Genomic DNA, 22,851 nt, shown 5'->3' on the forward strand with positions numbered 1-22,851 from the left:
CAGATCTGGCTTTTGGGTTTTCTCCTTCTGTGCATTGATTTGAAAATGAAACATATAATTTCTCGTAGCCCATTGGGAAGGACTAGTCGCTAGATTCCTCCTAACTGTGAGGGGTATAAGAAATGGTGGGAAAACTTTGGTGAACAGTAAATGTTTCTGCCACATAGAGATAGTGGGGACTTACGTATTTGGAATGAAAATAAAGTACTGCAGGTTCTTTGAAATTTTTATATTAAGTATTAAGCTCATTAGTGTTACCTGTTTTTTCCTGTTATAAAGGAAATTGAACCATAACTGTACTTGCTAACAGGTGGTCTGTGCATGCCCTTCAGGTGAGTATGGACTATATATGTATAGAGAGAAACATGTATGTGACTATTAGCGTAATATTTGTTTAAGTGATGAAATTTTAATATAACATGTTTGTTAAAAATAGCTTAGTTCAAACAACATTGGACATTATAATGGACTCTCTTAGGAGCTAGAGGTACAAAGATGACTGCAATATGACCTTTATTTTTGAGACTAGAGCAGTAGTTCTCAGCCAAGGGTGGTTTTGCTTTTCATCCCCCAGGGATATTTAACAATGCCTGGAGACATTTTTGGTTGCCAGAATCATGTTAAATTCTTTTCAGCCAAAGGGGTTTAATTGAAATCTATTTAGGGGTCTCATTTAATAGGTACAAGAGGAGTTTCCCTTTCTTCCTGGAATGCCTTTCTAGCCTCTCCAACTAAGCTAATTTTATAGATTCTTCAACACTTAGGTCAGGGGTTATCTCCTTTATATGCCCTTCTTTGTACCCCCAAGTTGGGTTAAGAACCTTTCCAGAAATATGCTCTGTCTCCCTCTTTTTTTTTTTTTATGGTAAGTCTGTAGTTAAAACATTGGCCATTTCAACAGTCTTTACACGTATAGTTCGGTGATACTAAATATGTTCATTATGCTATTCATCCATCAGCATTTCCAGATTTTTCTATCACTCTTAACAGGAACTCGATGTTCTGTCATTTTTAATTTAAATTTTATCTTTGTGGATCTTCCACACTAGAACATAAGCTCCTCTGGGGTAAGACTGTTTATTATTTGTTTTTATGTCAGAAGTGCTTGGCACTTAGTATATGTTTAGCCAGTGTTTTAATTGAGCTCTAGCTAGATAATATTGTTTGACTTAGAATTTGGAGATTTCGTGTTATTGGAGAGGCTTGGGTGTGTGGAGAGAAAAGCTGGTCGACAGCAGACTTCCATTCTTGTCATCCACAAGCAGTGTGTCACATCCCCATTTAACTCAAGGCCAGAGAACCTTATTGAAAACTTGTGTGTTGAAGAGTTCTCCATGTAGCTGCCAGATAATTTCCCCCATGATAAAAGACGGGAGATTAGAAACAGTAGTGAATACCAAGCCTTGGGGTTCCAAGTGAAGAAGTCCACTTCACTTATCTCTAAAGGAACTTTTGGGGTATACTTTTCTTTGATGACCTGAATAAATGAAGTGTTACCATATTCAGCCTGGTTCACATACAGTCTTCAGTAAGCATCTCTCATCTGGCTAATGGAAGAGCTGCAAGATGCTGATAAAATGTCTTTGCTGTTTTGAGTTGTTTTTCAGCCTCTGAGTCATTGATATCAAAGCAATTATAGATGCTGTTTCTACCAGTGACCTTGATGTTAGCAGTTGTTGGGACAGGTAGGCAACACCCATTCAGCTTTCTACTCTGGTCTCTGTAGATGAGGCTCTTTGAATTAAGAGGTCATTCTGGGTGTTGCTTAAGGAAAACCATGTTACTCTGTGAGTCAGAAGATCTGTGTTCTAGTCCCATCACAAGCACTTAGTTAAATGACTCTGTCCATTTCCTCATCTATAAAGTGAAACAGTTGGCTGGGTGTTTTCCGAGGTTCCTCATAGTTCTAGCATTGGGCTATTTGTATTGACTTAATCACATTAATGATTCGGAAGATTCTGGCTTGGCTTGAAGAATAATTGAGTAATCTGAATGTATTTTAGGGTCTCCTTCAATTAGTACAAATAAATTGTGCTATTTTGGAGTGATTAAAAGGAAACTTTAAAAGCCCGTCTTAGAAATGTAATGCTTATCTGTTTTCTTCCTGATTAATGATTGGAGTTTCCATTCTCTGCATTGACATAGTGTTCAAGAAAGGAAAGTAAATTTTTTACTCACGAAAGTTTATAATATAGTTGGCAAGATAAACTATACTAAACAATTGAATCGTAGACTATGACTGCCTCAAAACTGTGAAACATTTTCTATTAATCTTTGATTTACTTGCACCTAATACATGCTTAAAAAAAAAAAAAATTTTTCTTTTTTTTAATACATGCTTAATGTAATTTAATGTCTAAATGATGGAATAAGTAACACTATAACTACTGTAACAATTTTGGAAAAGATCATTAAAGACTGAAGTGATTTTTGAGACAGATCAGACCAAAAGATGTTATTGAAAGAGTGAAAAGATTTGGGATTTTTATGCTTCTTCTCTGTGTTGGTGGTTTTCTCATGGTGTTTTACATGGTTTTGGAGGTTTCTTGAACTAGCTTTTTTCTTTCACCACCCTTCCTCACCTTCCCCAGCCACAGAAGCTATCATATGTTGCTTATTCAGACGTCTTTAATGATAGAAGAGCAAGTCAGTTTTACCTTTGTCATTTTCCTAATCTGTAATATAAATATACTAGGTTAAATCTGAAACCTTGAGGAACCCTTTTAACAAATGTTGGGTCTTTTACCTAATGCCACTTGGCCGATCACATAAAAACCTTCTTGACACAGATTTGTTTTCATTTTACATGTCTGAAATTATTCATATGATAGAAATCAGCATTTGGCCTAATACTGTAAAAACTATCAAATCCTTAGATATATTTGCTGCCTTAAAATTTGTTGTGGTGATATAGTGTGCTTTTTAAAACAATGCCTCACACTTTCATAGAGTGGCATCTACAAGAAGATTCCATTAATGTCATCTTCTGTTCCTTAAAACATTTATGAATGTGTATTGTTTACGGAGAGTCCTGAGCCTCACTGAGCTTATAGTCTAGTGAGGGCTGAACAGCATGAATGCATTAACCCTCTGATCAGTAGCTCTGTAAGGAAATGTCCATGAAAACACAGAAAGGGCCACATAAACCAGAGACTACATCAGCCTGAGACCAGAAGAACTAGATGGTGCCCGGCTATAACCGATGACTGCCCTGACAGGGAACACAACAGAGAACCCCTGAGGGAGCAGGAGAGCAGTGGGATGCAGACCTCAGATTCTCATAAAAAGACCAGACTTAATGGTCTGACTGAGACTAGAAGGACCCTGGAGGTCGTGGTATCCAGACCGTCTGTTGCCCCAGGACAGGAACCATTCCCAAAGCCAACTCTTCAGACAGGGATTGGACTGGACAGTGGGTTGGAGAGGGATGCTGGTGAGGAGTGAGCTTCTTGGATCAGGTAGACACTTGAGACGATGTTGGCATCCCCTGCCTGGAGGGGAGATGAGAGGGTAGAGGGGGTTAGAAGCTGGCAAAAGGGACACAAAAAGAGAGAGTAGAGGGAGGGAGCGAGCCGTCTCATCAGGGGGAAGCAGTTGGGAGTATGTAGCAAGGTGTATTTAAGTTTTTGTGTGAGAGACTGACTTGATGTGTAAACTTTCACTTAAAGCACAATAAAAATTAAAAAAAAAAAAAAACACAGAAAGGAGCAGTTTATTGTGTTAAGGATTGAGTGTAGATGGGGAGAACTCAGGGAGGCCTTCCTAAGAGTGGACACTTGAGCTGGCCTCAAAGGCTTTTGACCAGGAGAGGAATGGGGAAGGAAAAGGAGTTGAAGGCAGAGGCAAAATGTGAGCAAAGGCATGGAGACAAAGGCAGAGAGCGATTGATTACTGGACTTAGCTTTAGGTGTGAAGTGATACTCATATTTTGAGAACTTTTGAGTCTTCCTTTCCATTTGTGATTTTAATCATATCACCTGGACTTAATTTTTATAGCCTGAGGCATTTCAGTTAGACCTAGTCTGTTCCATCCCTTAAGCCATTTTAATAGTTTGTCTAGCAGACCCATTATGTCAATCTTGAGCAATAACGACCATAGATATAAGTGATTTATATAGGCAAATGGTATTGCCCATTCCACTGTTTTACCACTGTTTCTCCTTACCCATCCCCTGGAGTTGTAGTGTACAAATTATTTTATGAAAACTCTTGTATAGAAGGTGGTTTTTTTTTTTAAAGATACAAAGAATCTTCCTTTCATAATTCTTAGATGTTTTGACTTTCTCACCTTAAAATCCAGTGGTATTTCCTGACACAATATTAATAATTGGTTATTTTCTGCCTACACCAAACCAAACCATAAAATAACCAAATCCATTGCATAAGTAGTTTTAACAAAATTGAGTTCTGTAGGTAACCTCGTTAATTTCCTGCTTCAGGACTCTTTTTCAGTTGCCAATTTTTTTAGTTATCGAAAGAATTTAAAGAGAATTGCAGTGAAGCTTACATTCGTGCCACTCAGTTATAGTTCTTCAAACTAGTAAATAGCCTTTTTACTAATTTTTTGTATTCCTAGAGCTTAGATTTGTTCTTAGTGAGCTGGTGGGTGTTTGGATCTTAATTCAAGGCTAAATGAGTGTCCTCTCCATTCACAGGAACTCTCTACAACAAAACAAAAAAAAACTGAAGTACTAGAAACTCGTGAAAACCATTTGGCAGTGATTATGTAAAACTGAGGATCCAACCTGCCAGCCCGATTCTCGTAGATTGAGGCAGTCCCTAAAAGATCATGTTACTTAGTGTTTACAGTATAACTTTTTTTTTTTTTTAATAATAATTTATTGAGTTTCTGGTGAAAGTTTACACAGCAAGTTAGGCTCCCATTTGATAATGTCTGCACAAATCGTTCAGTGGCATTAGTTACATTTATCTCAACTTGTCAACATTCTCTTTGTGTTCTGTTTGTCCCATTTCTAGTTTCCTGCCCCCCATCTTCTCATCTTTGCTCCTGAGTAATTGTTGACCTTTTGTTCTCATATCGATGGTTTTTAAGTTGGACACCAATCTTAGGGATAATATCCTTTATTTTGTGTGCCATTCTATTCCACTAAAAGGTGGCCTCAGGTGAAAGGCTGGTTTTAGTTTCAGAGAGTGTCTCAGGGCAATAGTCTCAGGGCATCCTCTGTTCGGTACCATTCCCCACACCAAGTATTTATTTTTTATTGTACTTTTGAGTGAAAGTTTACAAATAAGTCAGTCTCTCACACAATTACTTATACACCTTGCTGTATAACCCTACCTGCTCTCCCCCTGATGTGATAGCACACTCCTCCTCCCCACCCTGTTTTCCCCGAGTCCATTCAGCCCCTCCTGTCCCCCTCAGCCTTCTCATCTTGCCTCCAGACAGGAGCTGCCAACATGGTCTCATGTGTCTGCCTGAGCCAAGAAGCTCACCCCTCACCAGTATTATTTTATGTCTTACAGTCCAGTCCAATCCCCATCTGAAGAGTTGGGTTCGGGAATGGTTCCAGTCTTGGGCTAACAGAGGGTCCAGGGGCCATGACCTCTGGGGTCCCTCCAGTCTCAGTCAGACCATTAAGTCTGGTCTTTTTACGAGAATTTGAGATCTGCATCCCACTGTTCTCCTGCTCCATCAGGGATTCTCTGTTGTGTTCCCTGTCAGGGCAGTCATTGGTTGTAGCCTGGTACCATCTAGTTTTTCTGGTCTCAGGTTGATGGAGTCTCTGGTTTATGTGGTCCTTTTTGTCTCTTGCACTCATATTTACCTTGTGTCTTTGGTGTTCTTCATTCTCCTTTGCTCTAGGTGGGTTGAGACCAATTGATGCATCTTAGATGGCCGCTTGCTAGTATTTAAGACCCCAGACGCCACTCACCAAAGTGGGATGCGAAACGTTTTGATACATTTTATGCCAATTGGCCTAGATGTCCCCTGATACAATATAACCTTTTAATTTATATCTTCTTAATGGCTGTAACTGTGATTATTTGTAACATTTTTTACAAATCTAAAATAAAAATCTCCCCAAGAAGGTATTAAATAATTTCATAGTACAACTGAGTTTCATAGCCACTTAACTTGAAAGGTTCAAAGAAGAAAGCCAGATTTTCACAGGATCATGTTTGCATTGCAATCTACAAAAAACAATTAAATCCCAGTTTTTAGCCTGAACAGATCTGAAGCTGGAAAACTAGGAATGTACAAAGTGATTTTTCTCTTCCTTCTAATGAACATGTGAAGCCCAGAGGAGACAGAAGGGAGACATTTAATCTATATTTATAATGCAGTGTTGATAGACTCTCCATTGATAGTCTTGAGTAAGCTAATTCTACCTAATAAACCAAGTCTAGTTTGGATGAGTGTCTAACATTCGTTTTCTTAAATAATAATAATAAATTAGCAGCATGACCATACAAGGAGAACTCAGCGGATGGAAGAATAGTGGGTGACTACTTGGCCGCAGATGAAAGAATTCTACACCCCTTCTGCTGCATACAGAGGCCTGACATTAGTGTCTGTATGAATCTTACATGAAAAATTTATTCATTTATTATTAATAATTAGCAGTAACCTTAATTTAGCTAAGTGTCTCATTACTTTAAGTGAATTTTTTCCAAGAGTTGCCATCAGATTTATTAATTTATTTATTTAAAAAATGGTCATAGGGATAAAATACTTGGTTTTAGCAGAGTGACTATCCTACAGTAGGCGTTCATTCAGTAAGTGAGGTTTTATTCTCATTTAGTTAGGCCTCTTATATCAAAACTGCTGAAGCTGAGGTCCAGAGAAGTCAGATGACCTGAGGTTGATCTTAACTCTCAAGTTAGGAAGTCTAGTGCCTTTCCACCAGTGTCCTGCTCCCTCTTCTCATTGTGGAACCCTGGAGGCATTACCAACATTTTGAAGTTATCCAAATAACATCTAAAAAAGTGGCATCTAACTGTTAAACAATGAAACATTAAAATAAAATAGATTTTATGTACCATTTAATTAAATGCAATTAAGACCAAGACTCTGTGCTTTTTATTTATTTGTGTAGAAACCATCTCTCATTGCTTGACATGCATTACGATTGTATCCATCCGTTGTGAAAATGTGAAGTAGAATATGTAAAAGATAACTGTTTCAGGTTTGGAGGTCCCCTTCCTAAGTTCACAGTTTTTAAGATGAGTATTTTTAAATAATCGAAGGCAGCCTATAGTGTCATCAAACTGTTGTTGAAGGTAAGTGATAAAGAGAAAATACGTAAGATTTTCTCACCATTCGTAGTATTTTCGTCAGAATAGTTGGGGGGAGGGGATTGAGAATTGTTTATGTAAAAAGTTCCAACCATTTTTTTTCCCTTAGTAGTATGGATTTTCTTGGCTGTCTTCCTGGTAATTTACCAAATGTTTCCTAGGTTGTTAGACTCCTATATTAATATTTTAGGGTTACTGAAGCCCTGTTGGACTGATGGTTGAAAACTTCGTATAGTCATCGCCATAAATACGTGATGAATATGGCTCCTGGTTTGTAACTAAATGTGATTTCCTCACAGTAGACATGTGAACCCATAGACTGAACAAATAGATCCTTATTTGGAAGGTCCTGGGGGCTGATGCGGAGCCCTGGTGGTGCAGTGGTTAAGAGCCACGGCTGCTAACCAAAAGGTAAGCAGTTTGAGTCCACCAGCTATTACTTGGAAACCCTATGGGGCAATTCCACTCTGTCCTATAGGGTCGCTGTGAGTCGGAATCAGCTCAACAGTGATGGGTTTTGGGGGACTGATGTGGCGACAGAAAGCTGATTATGATTTGGTGTGACTGCCTGAACTTGTCTCCCTTCCCGGTCCTTTATCGAGGGCCTCAGGCTTTAAGTCATATTATTGTAAATGAGGTCAGAGTTGGTACTCGACACGTTTTGTTTCCTTATCTTCACAGTTGATTTTCTTTTTTCCACTCCCAGATTGACAATGACAAAATAAAAGGCTAATATACTGAGGTCTTTAAACATGTATAAGAAAGTTCATTTCTTTCTGGCATCTGACATTTAGTAGTTCCATTTAAAATGGTATTTGTTCAGGAATCAGTTTAAGCAAAACATTGGAACACAAGAAAATCAACAGTCATCTTTTGAAGAGGTTGGATTGCTCATTTGTGTAAATAAGTGCCTTATTATTGTACGGATTCCAGATTATGAAAGAATATGTTAAATTGGTTGATCAATACTTTCCCATTTTATTGCACTTAAAAACCACTTGGGAACTAGTAAGCGCCCAGGTAATTCTGATGCAAGTGTTTTGAGGACCACATTTTGAAAAATATTTATACTAGACTTTGTGTGACTTAAAATTTCTCAGAGCTGTTTCTTTCTTGTCTTTTTTTTTTTTAGGGAGGGTTCATATTTCTGCCATTGATCTTTTTTTCTTTTATTTTTTTTGAATTAAAACTCACCCCTTGCAGCTGAGTCGATTCTGTCTGACCCTGTAGGACAGAGTAGAACTGCCTCAAAGGGTTTCTAAGGAGCACTTGGTGGATTCAAACTGCCAACTTTTGGTTAACAGTTGAGCTCTTAACCAGGCTACTTTTAAATTAAAGTAACCCTTATATGAGGAGATAGGTAAACTGTGTGACTGGGAATCAAGAAACTTGAATTCTGGTTTTTGTTCTACTAATACAACTATGATCTCAATTCACGCTCTTAAAAAACTAAAGAAAAACAATTACGGGATCTGTCATTTTCTGTATCATGAAATAAGGACAAATAAATACATTTCTAAACTTTTGAGGAAAAAGGTTCTTACCCATTATGGAGTTATGGAAAGGAAATCACTGTTATTCATTACTTACTATGTGTCATATACTACATGTTAATCGTTCCATTTAGGATTTAGGTCACAGCGTTAATTGGATGGTTAAAGAATAACCCAAAACCTAAAAGCCATGTGGGATTGAGATTGAGAGAACTGTGCTGGTTTCAGAAAGCCTCCACCTGAACTTTAGCACTATTCTCATGGCACTCTTCTCATGACTGTTCTACCACCTCACCCCTTCCTTAAGGAACAGTCATCTCCAAGAGGAGCAGTATTTAAGCATGTCAGCCTTAAAATGGCAACATGGTTAACTTGTGTTGAAATTGATTTCACACTTGTGAGCAAATTTTAATTTTATTCAACCTAATTTTTTTTTTTTTTTAAAGCAATAGGGTTAGATTACAGTGTGGTATACAGTTTGTATAGTCAGTTTTCACATGTTTCTGCCACAGTTGTTCATAATTTTAACTCATTTTTAACTACCTTTAGTGATAGCTCAGGAATTTAAATTTCAATTTTAGGCTTTGATTTCTGATAAAAGAAAAACTATCTTATATAAAGGCAAAGCGAATAAATCTTCTCATCCTTATCACGGAATTATAGTATATGCATATCTCAGTTTTTGAGGGATCTAAATATAGTCCATGGTAGAAGTATACAAATATAAAAAGTATATGGTTTTGGCTTAGGAACTGTAGCTCATAGAAAGATTAGATTGAACAATGTAGCATTGTTCCTAGGGTCTATTAAGCCTGTAGGTTTAGTTAGCTTGGGAGCTGCCTCTAGCATGTGACTCTATAAATAACACTTACACAACAAACATGGGCTTGATAAGTGAGGAATAAATCTGGGCGGACTGCCCACTCTTCTAAATTTTAGAGCCAGTCCTGCTATCTTAGTATTTTGAGGGCCTGACAGCAATAACAAATTTAAAATTAAAACATTTTCATACCCATTTTGCATTATTCCATTTCCCAGTTTCATCTTAATTCTTGTTTCCTAAAAGTCAGCTTTTCTTAATAAAAATAGTTCTTTAGTTTGGTTATTTGGCTTCTCACTACTAGATACTTAGGTTTTGTGGTCTTGCATGTATTCAAGTATAAATTTTCTCTCTTTCTGCAGGGGCAGTGGGGGTTTGGTTGTCTAGATGTGTCTGGCATAAAAGCGGAGCACAGTTCTATCATTTCATCTTAACTCTATTGGGAAAAAAAAAATAGGAATTTCAAGCAGTTCCCCTAATGTAGCTCATTTACAAGCCCAGACAGCAGAGGTGAGTTCACGAAGGTACATTTTATCAGTGTCTGGGCAGATCACTCTTTTTTTTGTGTGTGTGTGCTTTAAGTGAGAGTTCGTAATTCGGATCAGTCTCTCATACAAAAACTTATACACACATTGTTATACTACCCTAGTTGCTCTCCCTACATTGTGACAGCATACAACTTACCCTATATTTCCTGTGTCCATTCAGCCTGTTCCTGTCCCCCTCTGCCTTCTCATCTCACCTTCAGACAGGAGTTGCCCACGTAGTCTCATGTGTTTACTTGAGCTAAGAAGCGCACACTCCTCACCAGTATCATTTTATGTCTTATAGTCCAGTCTAATCTTTGTCTAAGAGTTGGCTCCGGGAATGGTTTTAGTTTTGGGCTAACAGAGAGTCTGGGGGTGGTGACCTCTGGGATCCCTCCAGTCTCAGTCAGACCATTAAGTCTGATCTTTTTACTGGAATTTGAGGTCTGCATCCCGCTTTTCTAGTGTACCATCAGGGATTCTCTGTTATGTTCCCCATCAGGGCAGTCATTGGTGGTATCTGGGCACCATGTAGTTCTTCTGGTCTCAGGCTGATGGAGTCTCTGTTTATGTGACCCTTTCTTTTCTTGGTGAGCAGGGCATTCTTGCCAAAGGTTTTATTTCTTCGTGTTTGTGTTTCCTTGACATCTGCATTAAAAAAATTTTTTTTTCTGTTCATTAAGTTATAGATTATATTGTTAAATTCTTAGACCTACTTTGAGTAAACAGCTAATTTGTGCCATTTAAGTCACAGAATCTTGGCAGAGTTGTCAAGGACCGGTTTGATAAGTAGCTGTATGTAAGTACAAACTACTTCAGACTGCACTGCCAAGATTTTGTGAAAAGTAGAAGGTTTTATAGGTTTTTTACTTTAGAAGGAAAACATTTTCTAAAAGTAGATTATGAAAAAGGAATAAAACATACATACAATATGATTGTTGTTGTAGTTAGGTGCCATGGAGTTGGTTCCAACTCATACCCACCCTATGTACAACAGAAACACTGCCTGGTCCTGTGCCACCCTCACAATCATTAGACTTAAGTTTATAACAACAGGGTTAGGCTTAAGTTTATAACAACTTTTACTGATACTAGCTCTAGATTTTTAACGGAGGAATTGCAGGGTTTTACAAGTTGACAACTAGATTTTTGAGACTTTTGGCAGGCTGTGACCTTTCAGAAGCTGATCGCCAGGCCTGTCTTCTGAGGTGTCTTTTGGTCAGTTCAAACCACCAACATTTAGGCCAGTAGTCGAGTACTTAACCATATGCATCACCAAGGACTCCTTTAATTTAATTACGTAATTAAAAAAAATCAGCATTATGTCATAATATAATATAGAGGAGAAATACAGTAATTTATAATAAAATAATACATATATTAACATATAAATGCTTAGGGATGACTATTAGAAGCCACAGTAGTGAAGTGCCTGGATCTATTTGTATAATCACTGTGAAGGTGACAGTTTTGAATAAAGGCCAAAAAGGGTGTATTAAATTGGTAACTAAAAATTTAAGTACTGCTTAAACTTGGATGTGCATTCAGATCACTGGTGGATCTGGTTAAACCACAGATACTTAATCGGTAGATTGGACTGCAGCCTGAGGCTCTGCGTTTCTAACAAGCCCCAGGGTGTTATCGGTGGTGCTGACCCGATTACCAAAGCAGGAGTATAAGCGAATCGTTACCCATTCCTTGACGTTTCTAAACTCTGTCAATATCAGGATCATGTTAATCACAAGAAGTGTTTTACTAAATTATATTAGCTTACTTCTCTAATACTTTTCGTTAAGAGCATAAAATTGGTCCTAAACTTTGAGGGTAGATAAAAATCATAAATGTTTTTGTATCACCATAAAACCCATTTTCCTTTATGTTGCTTAAGTAAGGGTTACATATCCAGTATTTGATACCGGAGGAGTCTTGGTGGTACAGTGATTAAGCACTTGGTCTCTAACTGAAAGGTTGATGGTGTGAACCCACCAGCCACTGCTCAGGAGAAATATGTGGCAGTCTGCTTTCTTAAAAAGATTACAGCCTTGGCAACCCTATGGGGCAGTTCTGCTCTGTTCTACAGGGTCATTATGAGTTGGAATAAATACTTTCTTGACTTGGCTCATGCACCATGAAGTTTTTCCTCTTTTAAATATTGGCCTAGCATAGGAAGGAAGTAAGGACATACGCTTGAGGGCCTTTTGTGTACCAAGAGCTGTAGTCCTAATTTTTTTTTTTTAATGTTACTGAATTTAATCCTCACAACCCTGGGAAGTAAGTAAATAAGATTACTCCCATTTCACTAAAGACAGAACTGATTAATAAAATGACCTGCCACCATGACCCAGCTTGTCGTTGGCAGAACTTGAATGTCTGCCTGACTTCTCTTACTGTTCTCCAGAGGAGGCTTTTAAGAGGAGCGTCTATAGATTTGGGTCTTTAAAAGGTTAAGTAGAAATTAGGTGTTTTGTGGGCCAGTTGGAAAAAGAGATTACCTTAGGAAGAACAGTGGCCTCAAGAAATTTAGTAGCTGCTTCAAAAAAATCAAAGATTTATATTGTTTGTATAGCTGAGAACACTATTTCATAATGTTTTTTTTTTTTTTTTTAAGTAACCTAGATTGTCTGTGCCATGTCTTTATGCCCCACTTCCGAAATGGCTTCACTACTCTTATACCCATAATTTCTTTACATGCTATTGTAACTATATATGTTGCAGGAAACAATAGGGAAACTCTCTGTGGTGGACTCGTAGAGATGGTTTAACAGAATTCTTTGAAACCAACATTTTTATGGGGAATTGAGTACTATAATCTAACAAGAAGACAACGCCTAGACAGGGAAACAGCTGCAGGTTATGATGTTATAGTCTTAGTGATCCATGTTTGTAAAGTGCAAAGCAAAGTAGGAGGGACTAAAACCAGCATAACTTCTTAAAGCCGTCAACTGCCAATTTAAAAAAGTAAAAATAATAAACATAACAGCGCCATAACCAATATATCTCTTTACCAGTGTCATCAATTACCAGTCATTAATGTTCTGTAACAGTTGTGCCTTTTGTGTGGTAAAGATGCTTTCTGTTCTGATGGCAGAGCTCGTTGGCTAGTTCTGGATTAGTACTATTAGTTAATGAATTAAAAAGAGAAAGAGTTTAAACGTATTCTGATTCCCTTTTCTCATTACCTTGCTCATAAAAATTCTCTTTGCTAGAGTGGCAAATGGTCATTTTAGAAAATTCTTTTCTGCTTGGAGACCAATAAAATAAAGTGAAAAGGGCACTGAGCTAGAAGCTAAAAGTGACTGTACCACTTACTAGAGTGTTGCTGAGGACCAGTTACTCTTTCTGAAACTCTGTGCCCTTATCTATTGAGAGAAGATTGTCTTGAAAAGTGAATGAGAACCATTGTGATAGGTTTCCCTCCACAGGTAGGGACATCTTGACTGTGCTCAAGCTCTGCTTCTCACCATTCCAACACCAGATTCTCTAATCTTTTTATTGTCTGCTGCCATTGGCCTCTTAGAAGAGCCACATCATCTTGAAAGCAGTTAACAGAAGTTGGCAACTTTCCCTTGTATAGTAAAATTCCAGGGTTTCAGTCAGGAGGCAGCACATGTATCTAATATGTGGGAACTTGTCTGTAGGACCTTTCTTCTGTCATTGGTCCCATCTAAAAGCCCTGAGAACTTTCTTCCCATCCAGAAGCCATTGGAACCTCTCATCTACCATATTCCCTTTGCATGGGGAGATTAAGTCGTTCCAGCACCATTTATTGAAGAGACTGTTCTTTCTCATTGAATGGACTTAGCACCCTTGTTGAAAATCATTTGTCCATAGATGTATGGGTTTATTTCGGGACTCTCAGTTGTATTCCACTGGTCTGTATGTTTGTCATTATGCCAGTACCAGACTGTTTTGATTACTGCAGCTTTATAGTAGCTTGAGGTAAGGATGGCAAGACTTCATCTCACGTACTTTAGACACTTTATCAGGAGAAATCGGTTCCTGGAGAAGGACATCATGCCTGGTAAAATAGAGAGTGAGCAAAAAAAGAAGACCCTCAACAAGGTGGACTGACACGGTAGCTGCAGCAGTGGATTTAGACATAGCAACGATTGTGAAGATGGTGCAGGACTGGGCAGTGTTTCTTTCCATTGTAATAGGCTCGCTATGAGTTGGAACCAACTCTTGGCACCTAACAACAGTAGTAATTTGAAATTGGGAAGTGTAAGTCCTTCTACTTTCTTTTGCTTTTTCAAGATTGCTTTGGCTATTCAGGGCCCCTTGCAATTTCATATAAATTTTTTTTTCTAATTTTCTTTTGTATGAGGTGACAGTTTACAGTGCAAATTAATTTTTCATTCAAAAATGTATACACAAGTTGTTTTGTGACATTAATTGAAATTCCCACATTGTCAGCACTCTCCCCTTTTCCCTTTATGCTCTGGGTTCCCTGTGTCCATTGGTTCAGTTTTCCTGTCCAGTCCTGCCTTCTCGTCTTGGTTTTTGGGCAGGTTTTAACCATTTGGTCTCATATACTTGATTGAACTAAGAAGCATGTTCCTGACATGTGTTATTTTTTGTTTTGTGTGCCTGTCCTAATCTTCGTTTGAAAGGTAGACTTTGGAAGTGGCTTCAGTTCTGAGCTAGCAGAGTGTCCGGGGGCCATAGTTTTGGGGGGTTCCACAGTGTCATATAAATTAGAGGATTAGCTTTTCCATTTCTGCAGAAAAGACTATTGGAATTTGTGGGGTGTTTTTTATAAAGCCTTTTTTTCTCCTGACTCTGTAACAAACCCAAGCAGTTAATAACATGTCATCATTCTCCCTGCAGAGCACTGTCCTTGGGAGGATGAGATCTTTGAGTCTCTCTACTGTAGCTTCAGGTCACATTTAGTGTTCTTAGGGTTTTTTCCTGTAATTAGTAGATGTGAAAATAATATCGTTATTCTTTAAAAGGTCAGGACCCCTGCGTATTCAAGGCCCAGGTTTGAGTTTAACGAGACTTATATCTCATAGGAGGATATTAAGCTCTTATAAGTATTTCTATCCACTCTTGTCTTGTGATGCTGGTGGCACAGTGGTTAAGAGCTATGACTGCTAGCCAAAAAAGATAGGTAGTTCGAATCCACCAGCTACTCCTTGGAAACCCTATGGGGCAGTTCTGCTCTGTCTTATAGGATCACCATGAGTTGGAATCACCTGGATAGAAATTTTTTTTTCTTTATTGTCTTAACTTGTGGAATTATGCAAAGTCTGTTTCCTGATGGTTCACTTCAGAATTTCAGCCCCTTAATTTTGGTTCTGTATGCATTTTGGTAAGTCATCTAATATGCCAGGCCAAATTCTGCAGTGTGAAGTGAAAAGACAAAAACCAACAGGGAGAGGCGGCTGTGTATACACAGGAGAGACTGCTATTGGACAGAGACCTTGGTCAAAGTGCAGCTGCATATGTCTCCTCATATGGTCCTTAGATCTAAATTTTGACAACGTCTCTTGTTTCCCAGCCTTAGTTGCTCTAGTGTGAGATCACAGGATTTATCTTGGTTGTAAGGTCAATCACCCTTTCTTTTCGAAAATAATAACAGAATATGTATATGTGTTGAAGGAGCTGTAGAATTTCATGCTTTTTATTTTCTTATAGTAAGTTCAGAAGCTGTACTATTCTTAGGAACAAGGTAAACTAGTTCTTTTAATTATTTTCTATGTTACATATAATGACACTTTTTAGAATTGATGTATCTTGTATGATAAAAATTTTTTTGCAACCTTTTTTCAGATTAGTTTTTATCTGAACACTTGGTTTCCTACGTTCTTGGGTAACACACTGTTTATCATTCATTTCAGCATATTATTGATTGAGCCGTGTTATGTACCAGGAAACCCTGGTGGCATAGTGGTTAAGAGACACAGCTGCTAACCAAAAGGCTGGCAGTTCGAATCCACCAAGCACTCCTTGGAAACCCTATGGGGCAGTTCTGCTCTGTCCTGTGGGGACGCTATGAGTTGGAATTTGACTTCACAGCAAAGGGTTTGGTTTTGGTGGTTTGCATTATGCACTAGGCACTGTCCCAGGTGCATTTCCTTCAAGAAGCTTATAATTCTAGTAGGAGTAGAAACTGAATCGTCAGAACTTTAATTCACATTAAGCCTTCTCACGTGCTTATTTATACTACTCCTTCGTGTTTTTGTAATATCACATATTCAATGTATATAACAAATTACATGTTGAGTATTGCCCTTTTCATTTACATGTCCAGTATAAAAATTGGTTTCAGAATTCTTGGATACAAGGTGTTGTCCTGTCCACTAGTGTGAAGCCTTGGACAAGTCCCTCAGTTCTATTTGCACAGTGGGGTACTAATACTGCTAGCCTTGTCAGTCCTCTTATGGTTAGTCCTTTTGTGATGAGAGAGTAAGAAGCCCATCACAGAGGCACTTGCTTAACTTTGCTTCTACCTCATCCTTTATTATTTCTTGTTAAATTTAATTAAAGTAATGTCTGCGTCTTGTCTCTTCCCATCCACTGAAGAATGACTGTACCCTATCAAGCATCCCTTCGTATGTCTTCAACCCCTGCCTCCTTAAAGAAGTGTAGGTCCTTTTTAAGTAGGTGGAACGGTAGATGAAGTAACATCTTACAGCTTAAATAGGGCTTTAAACCAGTTTACTGAAGTTCAACAGCTTTTTCAGGAGGAAAAATTTAGCATTTGTACATGTAAGTAACATTTCAGCAAAATGATCTTTTGAGAGAAGTATAAATTCTCTACATTATAATCAAAACCCTAATGTAATTATATAGGAAAGAACACTTAATAAATTTACAGATTGACTCTGCTATTTGGGACAATTCAAGTGGTTGTCATTTTCAGTCATCAGAATGACATCAGACGGGGTGTCATTTCCTTTCCATTTACATAGCTCTTCCTAAACCTTCTGGTAGAGCCCTATCTAATCGAATTGTGACAGTAGCCTCAAGAGCTAAAGATTATAAATGAGTTAATATGATTTTTTTGATGATTTAGTTTTCAGAGGACCTCAGCTGGTAGATATTAAGAAAACTTTCAGCAGTCAGATCCAAAACATGTTTCTAGTATACTTTTCTCTTCTCCTCCCCTTAGGGATTTTAAGAAAGTCCCTGAGACAAGGAATAGGCAGTGGCACACATCTGTACTGACATTTAAGAGTCAGTAATTAATGAATCACCCATCACTTCCTTTCTCAGTTTCTTAACATTGTAACAGATCATGAGACACGTGTTCCTAGATTTTGGCCTTTGTGTAGCTTTTTAAGCTTCCTTTGATGATTGTGACTTTGTTAATAGGTACATGAGTATTGCCTAATATCCGTAAGCATAAGAAGCACTATATATGTAGAGAACGTTTTATGGTTTTATTTGTTTAATGACTCATGTGCAGGATTGAAAAGGAGGAGGAATAAGCCCTTGCTGGGCCTGATAAAGACTTAATCTTTTGAAATAAGGTGTTCAAACAGAAAGACTTGAATAAGGTTCTGGCTATATTGTGTAGACCTAAGCAAATGTTAGTGGTACTGCTGAAAAGCGGATATATCTGGTAGGGAAAAAAAAAAGAAATGCTCTTAAGTTAGCACTTGAGAATAAAAAATTACGTACTCCACTAAATAAATGGACAGTTTGTTTCTCTTAGCATTTATCTATTAACCCCACTGATGGTGAGTAGATTCCGACTCATAGCGACCCTGTAGGACAGGGCAGGACTGCCCCCATAGGGTTTCCGGGGTTGTAATCTTTACTGAAGCAGACTACCACATCTTTCTCCCACAGAGCATCTGGTGGGTTCAAACCACTGACTTTTTGGTTAGCAGCCGAGTACTTAACCATTGTAACACCAGGGCTTCTTTTTAATTGGTCTGTAATAGCTTTGAATGGACAGGTACAGCACGTTACTCATTCTTAGGTATTCCTGTGTACATTTTTATGCTATTTTTATCCCCTTCCTACTTGTCTAAGAGCTAAAAGGACTCTCCTCTCATCTCCAATAGATAGATCCATCCTAGCCAGTCTGTGATTCTTTCTTACTGTGTTATTGATAAGATTATTGATGAGATAGCATTCTGGTTCCATTTAAGGAGAGTTAATGACAGGGTATCATTTCCTTACCATTCACATGGCTATTTATCATGGGGTGATTCAAGAAGAGGGAACTCAGATTAGAAATTTAAGTTTTTAATTCTATTTTGGCTTTGGATTATGTATTATGTATTATAATAAGACTTTCCCATGTTTTTGTGTTTTACCTCAAAATGGTTTTAGGCCTAAAATTATACATTAATTGGCATTCTTATCGCTAAAAAGAAATGAAAAAAACAGTTGCCGTCAAATCGATTTCAACTCATGGTGACCCCCATATGTGTCAGAATAGAACTGTGCTCCATTGGGTTTTCACTGGGTGGTTTTTTGGAAGTAGGTTGTCAGGCCTTTCTCCCAGGGCGCTTCTAGGTGTACCTGAACTGTCAACTTTTCCACACTTAACAGACTCCTTTCATATTTCTAGGAGAAGAAAATTAGATGACTCTCTTGTTAATCTTGGGGTTTAGTCATGTGACTATTGTTTTAGACGATTAATTTAAACACTACTTTTTATCTTTGAATTAGAAGTTGGTAATAATAAAGTGGAGGAAAGATGTGGCAGTCTGGTTAGCCTTGGAAATCCTGTGGGGCAGTTTTACTCTGTCCTGTAGTGTCGCTACGAGTTGGAGTCTTCTAGACGACACACAGTAACAACAATAATTTAAAATACCCATTTAGGAGCCCTGGGTTCAGTTCCTAGCTAATGTATTTCATGCTGTTACTTGTCAGTGGAGGCTTGAGTGTTGCTATGTTGCTGAGCAGATTTTAGCAGAGCTTCCAGACTAAGGTGGGCTAGGAAGAAAGGCTTGGCACTTTACCTTCGGAACCAGCCATAGATCACAGTGGTCTGATTATGGGAATGACACAGGACTGGGCAGCATTTCATTCCATTGTGCATGTGGTCACCGTGAGTCAGGGCAAGTCGATGGCAGCTAACAACAACAATAATTATCTTCTAGGTGAAAGTGATTTCCCTCCATTTAAAATTCCAGGCATAGCTTTTCAAATCTCAAAATCATGAGATCTAAAGGGTAAAGACTGAGTAATTTAAATATGAAAAACATGTTTGATACCGTGGAAGGATGTGAGCAGTGAGATGAAGTGACTGTATGTTTCTACAAAACTCATTCAGAACCTTTTGCCCATTAATCCGTGTCTACCCTATTTCGATAAGGGGTTATCATTGTTATCTAATGCAGTGGTTTTTTTTTTCCCTTTGGTTGTCTCAGTCACATCGATCAGACGACAACATGGCAGGATCCCAGGAAGGCCATGCTCTCTCAGATGAACGTTACCGCCCCCACCAGTCCACCAGTGCAGCAGAATATGATAAACTCGGCCTCAGGTGAGTGAGACACTATAATTAGAGCACACAGAGTAATGCTTATGCATTTTTTTCCCATTATTTTCCATGGAAAATAGTAATTATACTTTTAAGGAAATTAGAGCATGGGTGATGTTTATTTTTTATCCAGTTTCATATGGGAGACATATTTTATGTCAGAGTAACATGTACTGTATGTCAACCTTGTATAGGTGTTACTACATAAAGGGGCCAGTAACTGCAAGTTAACGGTTTTTGATGTTTCAGTTCCGAAGTGAGTATATCAAATTCCTAGTTTGGTTAATTTTGACATGTGTGTGTTTTCTTCTGCTTTCTTGTGTCTGAGGCCTTAGAGTTGAAGTTTCCCTCTTCTTTTTGGGGTTCAAATAGAAAGCAAAGCTATGATGTTCTTACTCCACTTTCTGAAGCAGAAATTCACTCTACCCTAGAAGGCAAAGAGTCTTTCTTACCCCCAGGTCTAGCATGTGATCTCTCTGCCTGTTCCACAGAAGATAAACCTGAGTGTAATATTTTCCCCTGCCTGTTATTTGGTAATCTATTTAAAACCTGTAGTTTTCTTCATTTGCGAAATGGGGAGTGTGGGATGGGAGTAACAGTGCCCCTTAGGATAGAGAGGAAAATATTCAAGGAAATTAATATGAGTAAAGCTTTATTACAGAGGTACTAATTAAAAGTTTAGCCCATTCTCCTTTCCTAGTTAGTTCCATATCATATAACCTCTTTCTCCCTTGCTCATTGGGCCCAGGACCATAGCCAGCGTATTATATACGTTTGTGCATATTAGGAAAAGGCACCCCTTGCTCTGGCAAGATGGAACCCCATGCTAAGTATCAGGGACTAAGAGTTTGGGCTGGATTTTTTACCTCTCTGCTGCCCCCTTTCCTCATCTCTGCTGCCATTCACCTTGGTTTGGGGCACAGATGGCAACAAGACTAAGTGGCAGTCTTAATGGCCTTGATGGCTTCCTCCTTTACAGCCCATCCATCTTCCTTATCCGGCAAATGGATCAGCATAATATTTATTGCTGCACTGTAGATTTTCTTAAACAGCAGCAGCTAGGAAAGGGGCTAGTGAGGGTTGGGGGAGTGATACAATTAGTTGACAGGAGGGCTGCTTTGACTAGGAGAGCTCACAGATTTTGAAATGTCCTTCTGCTCTGAAGATGATTCCAGCGTGATCAAATGTTTCTGCCATTCCATAACTGTCTGCTCTTGCCTTGGGCAGGTTGAACACTTGAATACTAAAGAGTTAAGAGTTAAAAATGAAGCAAGGCAAGATTCATGATTGAGCTTTTCTGGTCATAAACTTTATATAAATTCTTAAAGAAAAAAATTCCTTAAATCTTCCATTTTAGCTTATTATAATGTGAATATTCTCAGAATCTGTAGTCTCATATAAGTGACAATTTAATTCTTAAAGAATTTAAAGGAAGAAAATAAGGCATGTGTTTATTGACTAGTATTTTTACTTGGTAACTGTTTTTCTTAATTACCAAGTTGCCAAATAAAAGTTGTGAAAACCGTCTTGTATTTATAGTCCAAAGCAAATGATTGACATTATTCATTTTGTTGTCCTCCATCTACAAGTGTACCTAAGAAATTAGTAACACATAACTCATTAATTTAAATCTTATTTTGGGAAGTTAGGCATTTTGTGTCTAACAAGGTTGATTGTTGTGGTTCTTTTTTAAATATTGCTTTATTACTAAATTTTATGATAAAATGGTCTAAGGATATGGAAGTTTTGGGGCTCAAATTTATGTTTAAAATAAAGTTTATGTACCGAATTTATTTTGATGGGTTTAAAAAACAATTGTGTATGTTTTATTTCAGCTATATATTTTGTGAAATATGAAATGTGTTTTATATACTGCATATGATTCAGTTGGCATACTTACTTGGAGCAGTATTTAGTAATGGCCTGGCAGTCACAGTTTCAGTGGAATGGCAAGACGTACAACTGTGACAAGTTAGGAGTGAGAGGAAGGAAAGTATGAAGCGGGGCCAGGGGTAGAGAGTGGAAAAGAGCTTGAAATAGAAAAAGCAGCCTCTAAAGAGATTTGCACATATTCAAATGGTGTTAGAAGGTATTAAATTATAATAATTAATAAATGTCCTATTACATGCCAGGCAACTTGGCTAAGGTCATTTTGTGGTACTATCTCATTAAACCATACAGGAGAAAAGTTGAATAACTGGCCCCAAATTACACAGCTCTTAAGTGATAGAAGCCAGGATTCAACTTGGGTAATGCTATTCCAGAGCCGATACTCTTATTAAATCTGTGTGTGAACCTGGGATAGGATAAGTGACAAAGTAAAGTCTCAGAGAAAGTAGAAAAGAATAAAAACACACTGCCCTCAAGTCGATTTTGTCTCATAGCGATCCTGTAGGACAGAGTAGAACTGCCCTGTAAGGTTTCTATGGTTGCATATCTTTACAAAAGCACGTTGCCACATATTTCTCTTGCGGAATGGCTCGTGGGTTCGAACTGCCAACCTTTTGGTTAGCAGTGGGGGACTTATCCACTGCACTGGAGGCGCTATTTAAAAATACAACAATGGATATTCTGGAGAACTGCCTATACTGAAGGTTGTGGGTATGCAGATGACGTTTACTTAAGGGTGATTTGTTTCTAATAAAACACACACTGTACCTTGAAGAGGAGAGAATCTGTAAAGAGAGGTCATAACCTTTAAAGAAGATGGTTAGACAGGTAAGGTAAAGCCAAAAAGCTTTTTTCTCCTTTTTTTTAAAATTGTATTTTAGATGAAGGTTTACAGAACAAACTAGTTTCTCATTAAACAATTAGTACACATACTGTTTTATGACATTGGTTTACAACCCCACGACATGTCAACACTCTTCCCTTCTTGACGTTGGGTTCCCTATTACCAGCTTTCCTGTCCCCTCCTGCCTTCCAGTCCTTGCCCCGGGCTGGTGTTTCTCTTTAGTCTCGTTTTTGTGTTATGGGCCTGTGTAATCTTTGGCTGAAGGGTAACCCTCAGAAGTGACTTGTTACTGAGCTAAAAGGGTGTCTGAGGGCCATGCTCTCGGGGTTTCTTCAGTCTCTGTCAGGCCAGTAGGTCTGGTCTTTTTTTGTGAGTTAGAATTTTGTGCTGTATGTTCCTCCAGCTCTGTCTGGGACCCTCTATTGTGATCCCTGTCAGAGCAGTCAGTGGGGGTAGCCAGGCACCATCTAGTTGTACCGGACTCAGTCTGGTGGAGGCCGTGGTAGTTGTGGATTATGTCTTTAGTTTTCTTCATTCTCCTTTGCTCCCGAAGGGGTGAGGCCAGCAGAGTATCT

The 22,851-nt window shown here is 38.3% G+C and overlaps 1 protein-coding gene across 9 annotated transcripts in view; it reads left to right on the forward strand.

Moving 5' to 3' along the window:
• The window catches only part of YAP1 (Yes1 associated transcriptional regulator), a 131,423-nt gene that overhangs the window by 50,732 nt on the left and 57,840 nt on the right, over nt 1–22,851 (forward strand). For all 9 annotated transcript variants that reach the window (XM_064288844.1, XM_010595421.3, XM_010595415.2 and 6 more), the window contains exon 3: nt 19,430–19,545. In XM_064288844.1, the coding sequence (XP_064144914.1) occupies nt 19,430–19,545 (116 nt within the window). The remainder of the gene's footprint in view (nt 1–19,429; nt 19,546–22,851) is intronic.

Source organism: Loxodonta africana, chromosome 7, assembly GCF_030014295.1.
Source record: "Loxodonta africana isolate mLoxAfr1 chromosome 7, mLoxAfr1.hap2, whole genome shotgun sequence".
Taxonomy (NCBI): Eukaryota; Metazoa; Chordata; class Mammalia; order Proboscidea; family Elephantidae; genus Loxodonta; species Loxodonta africana.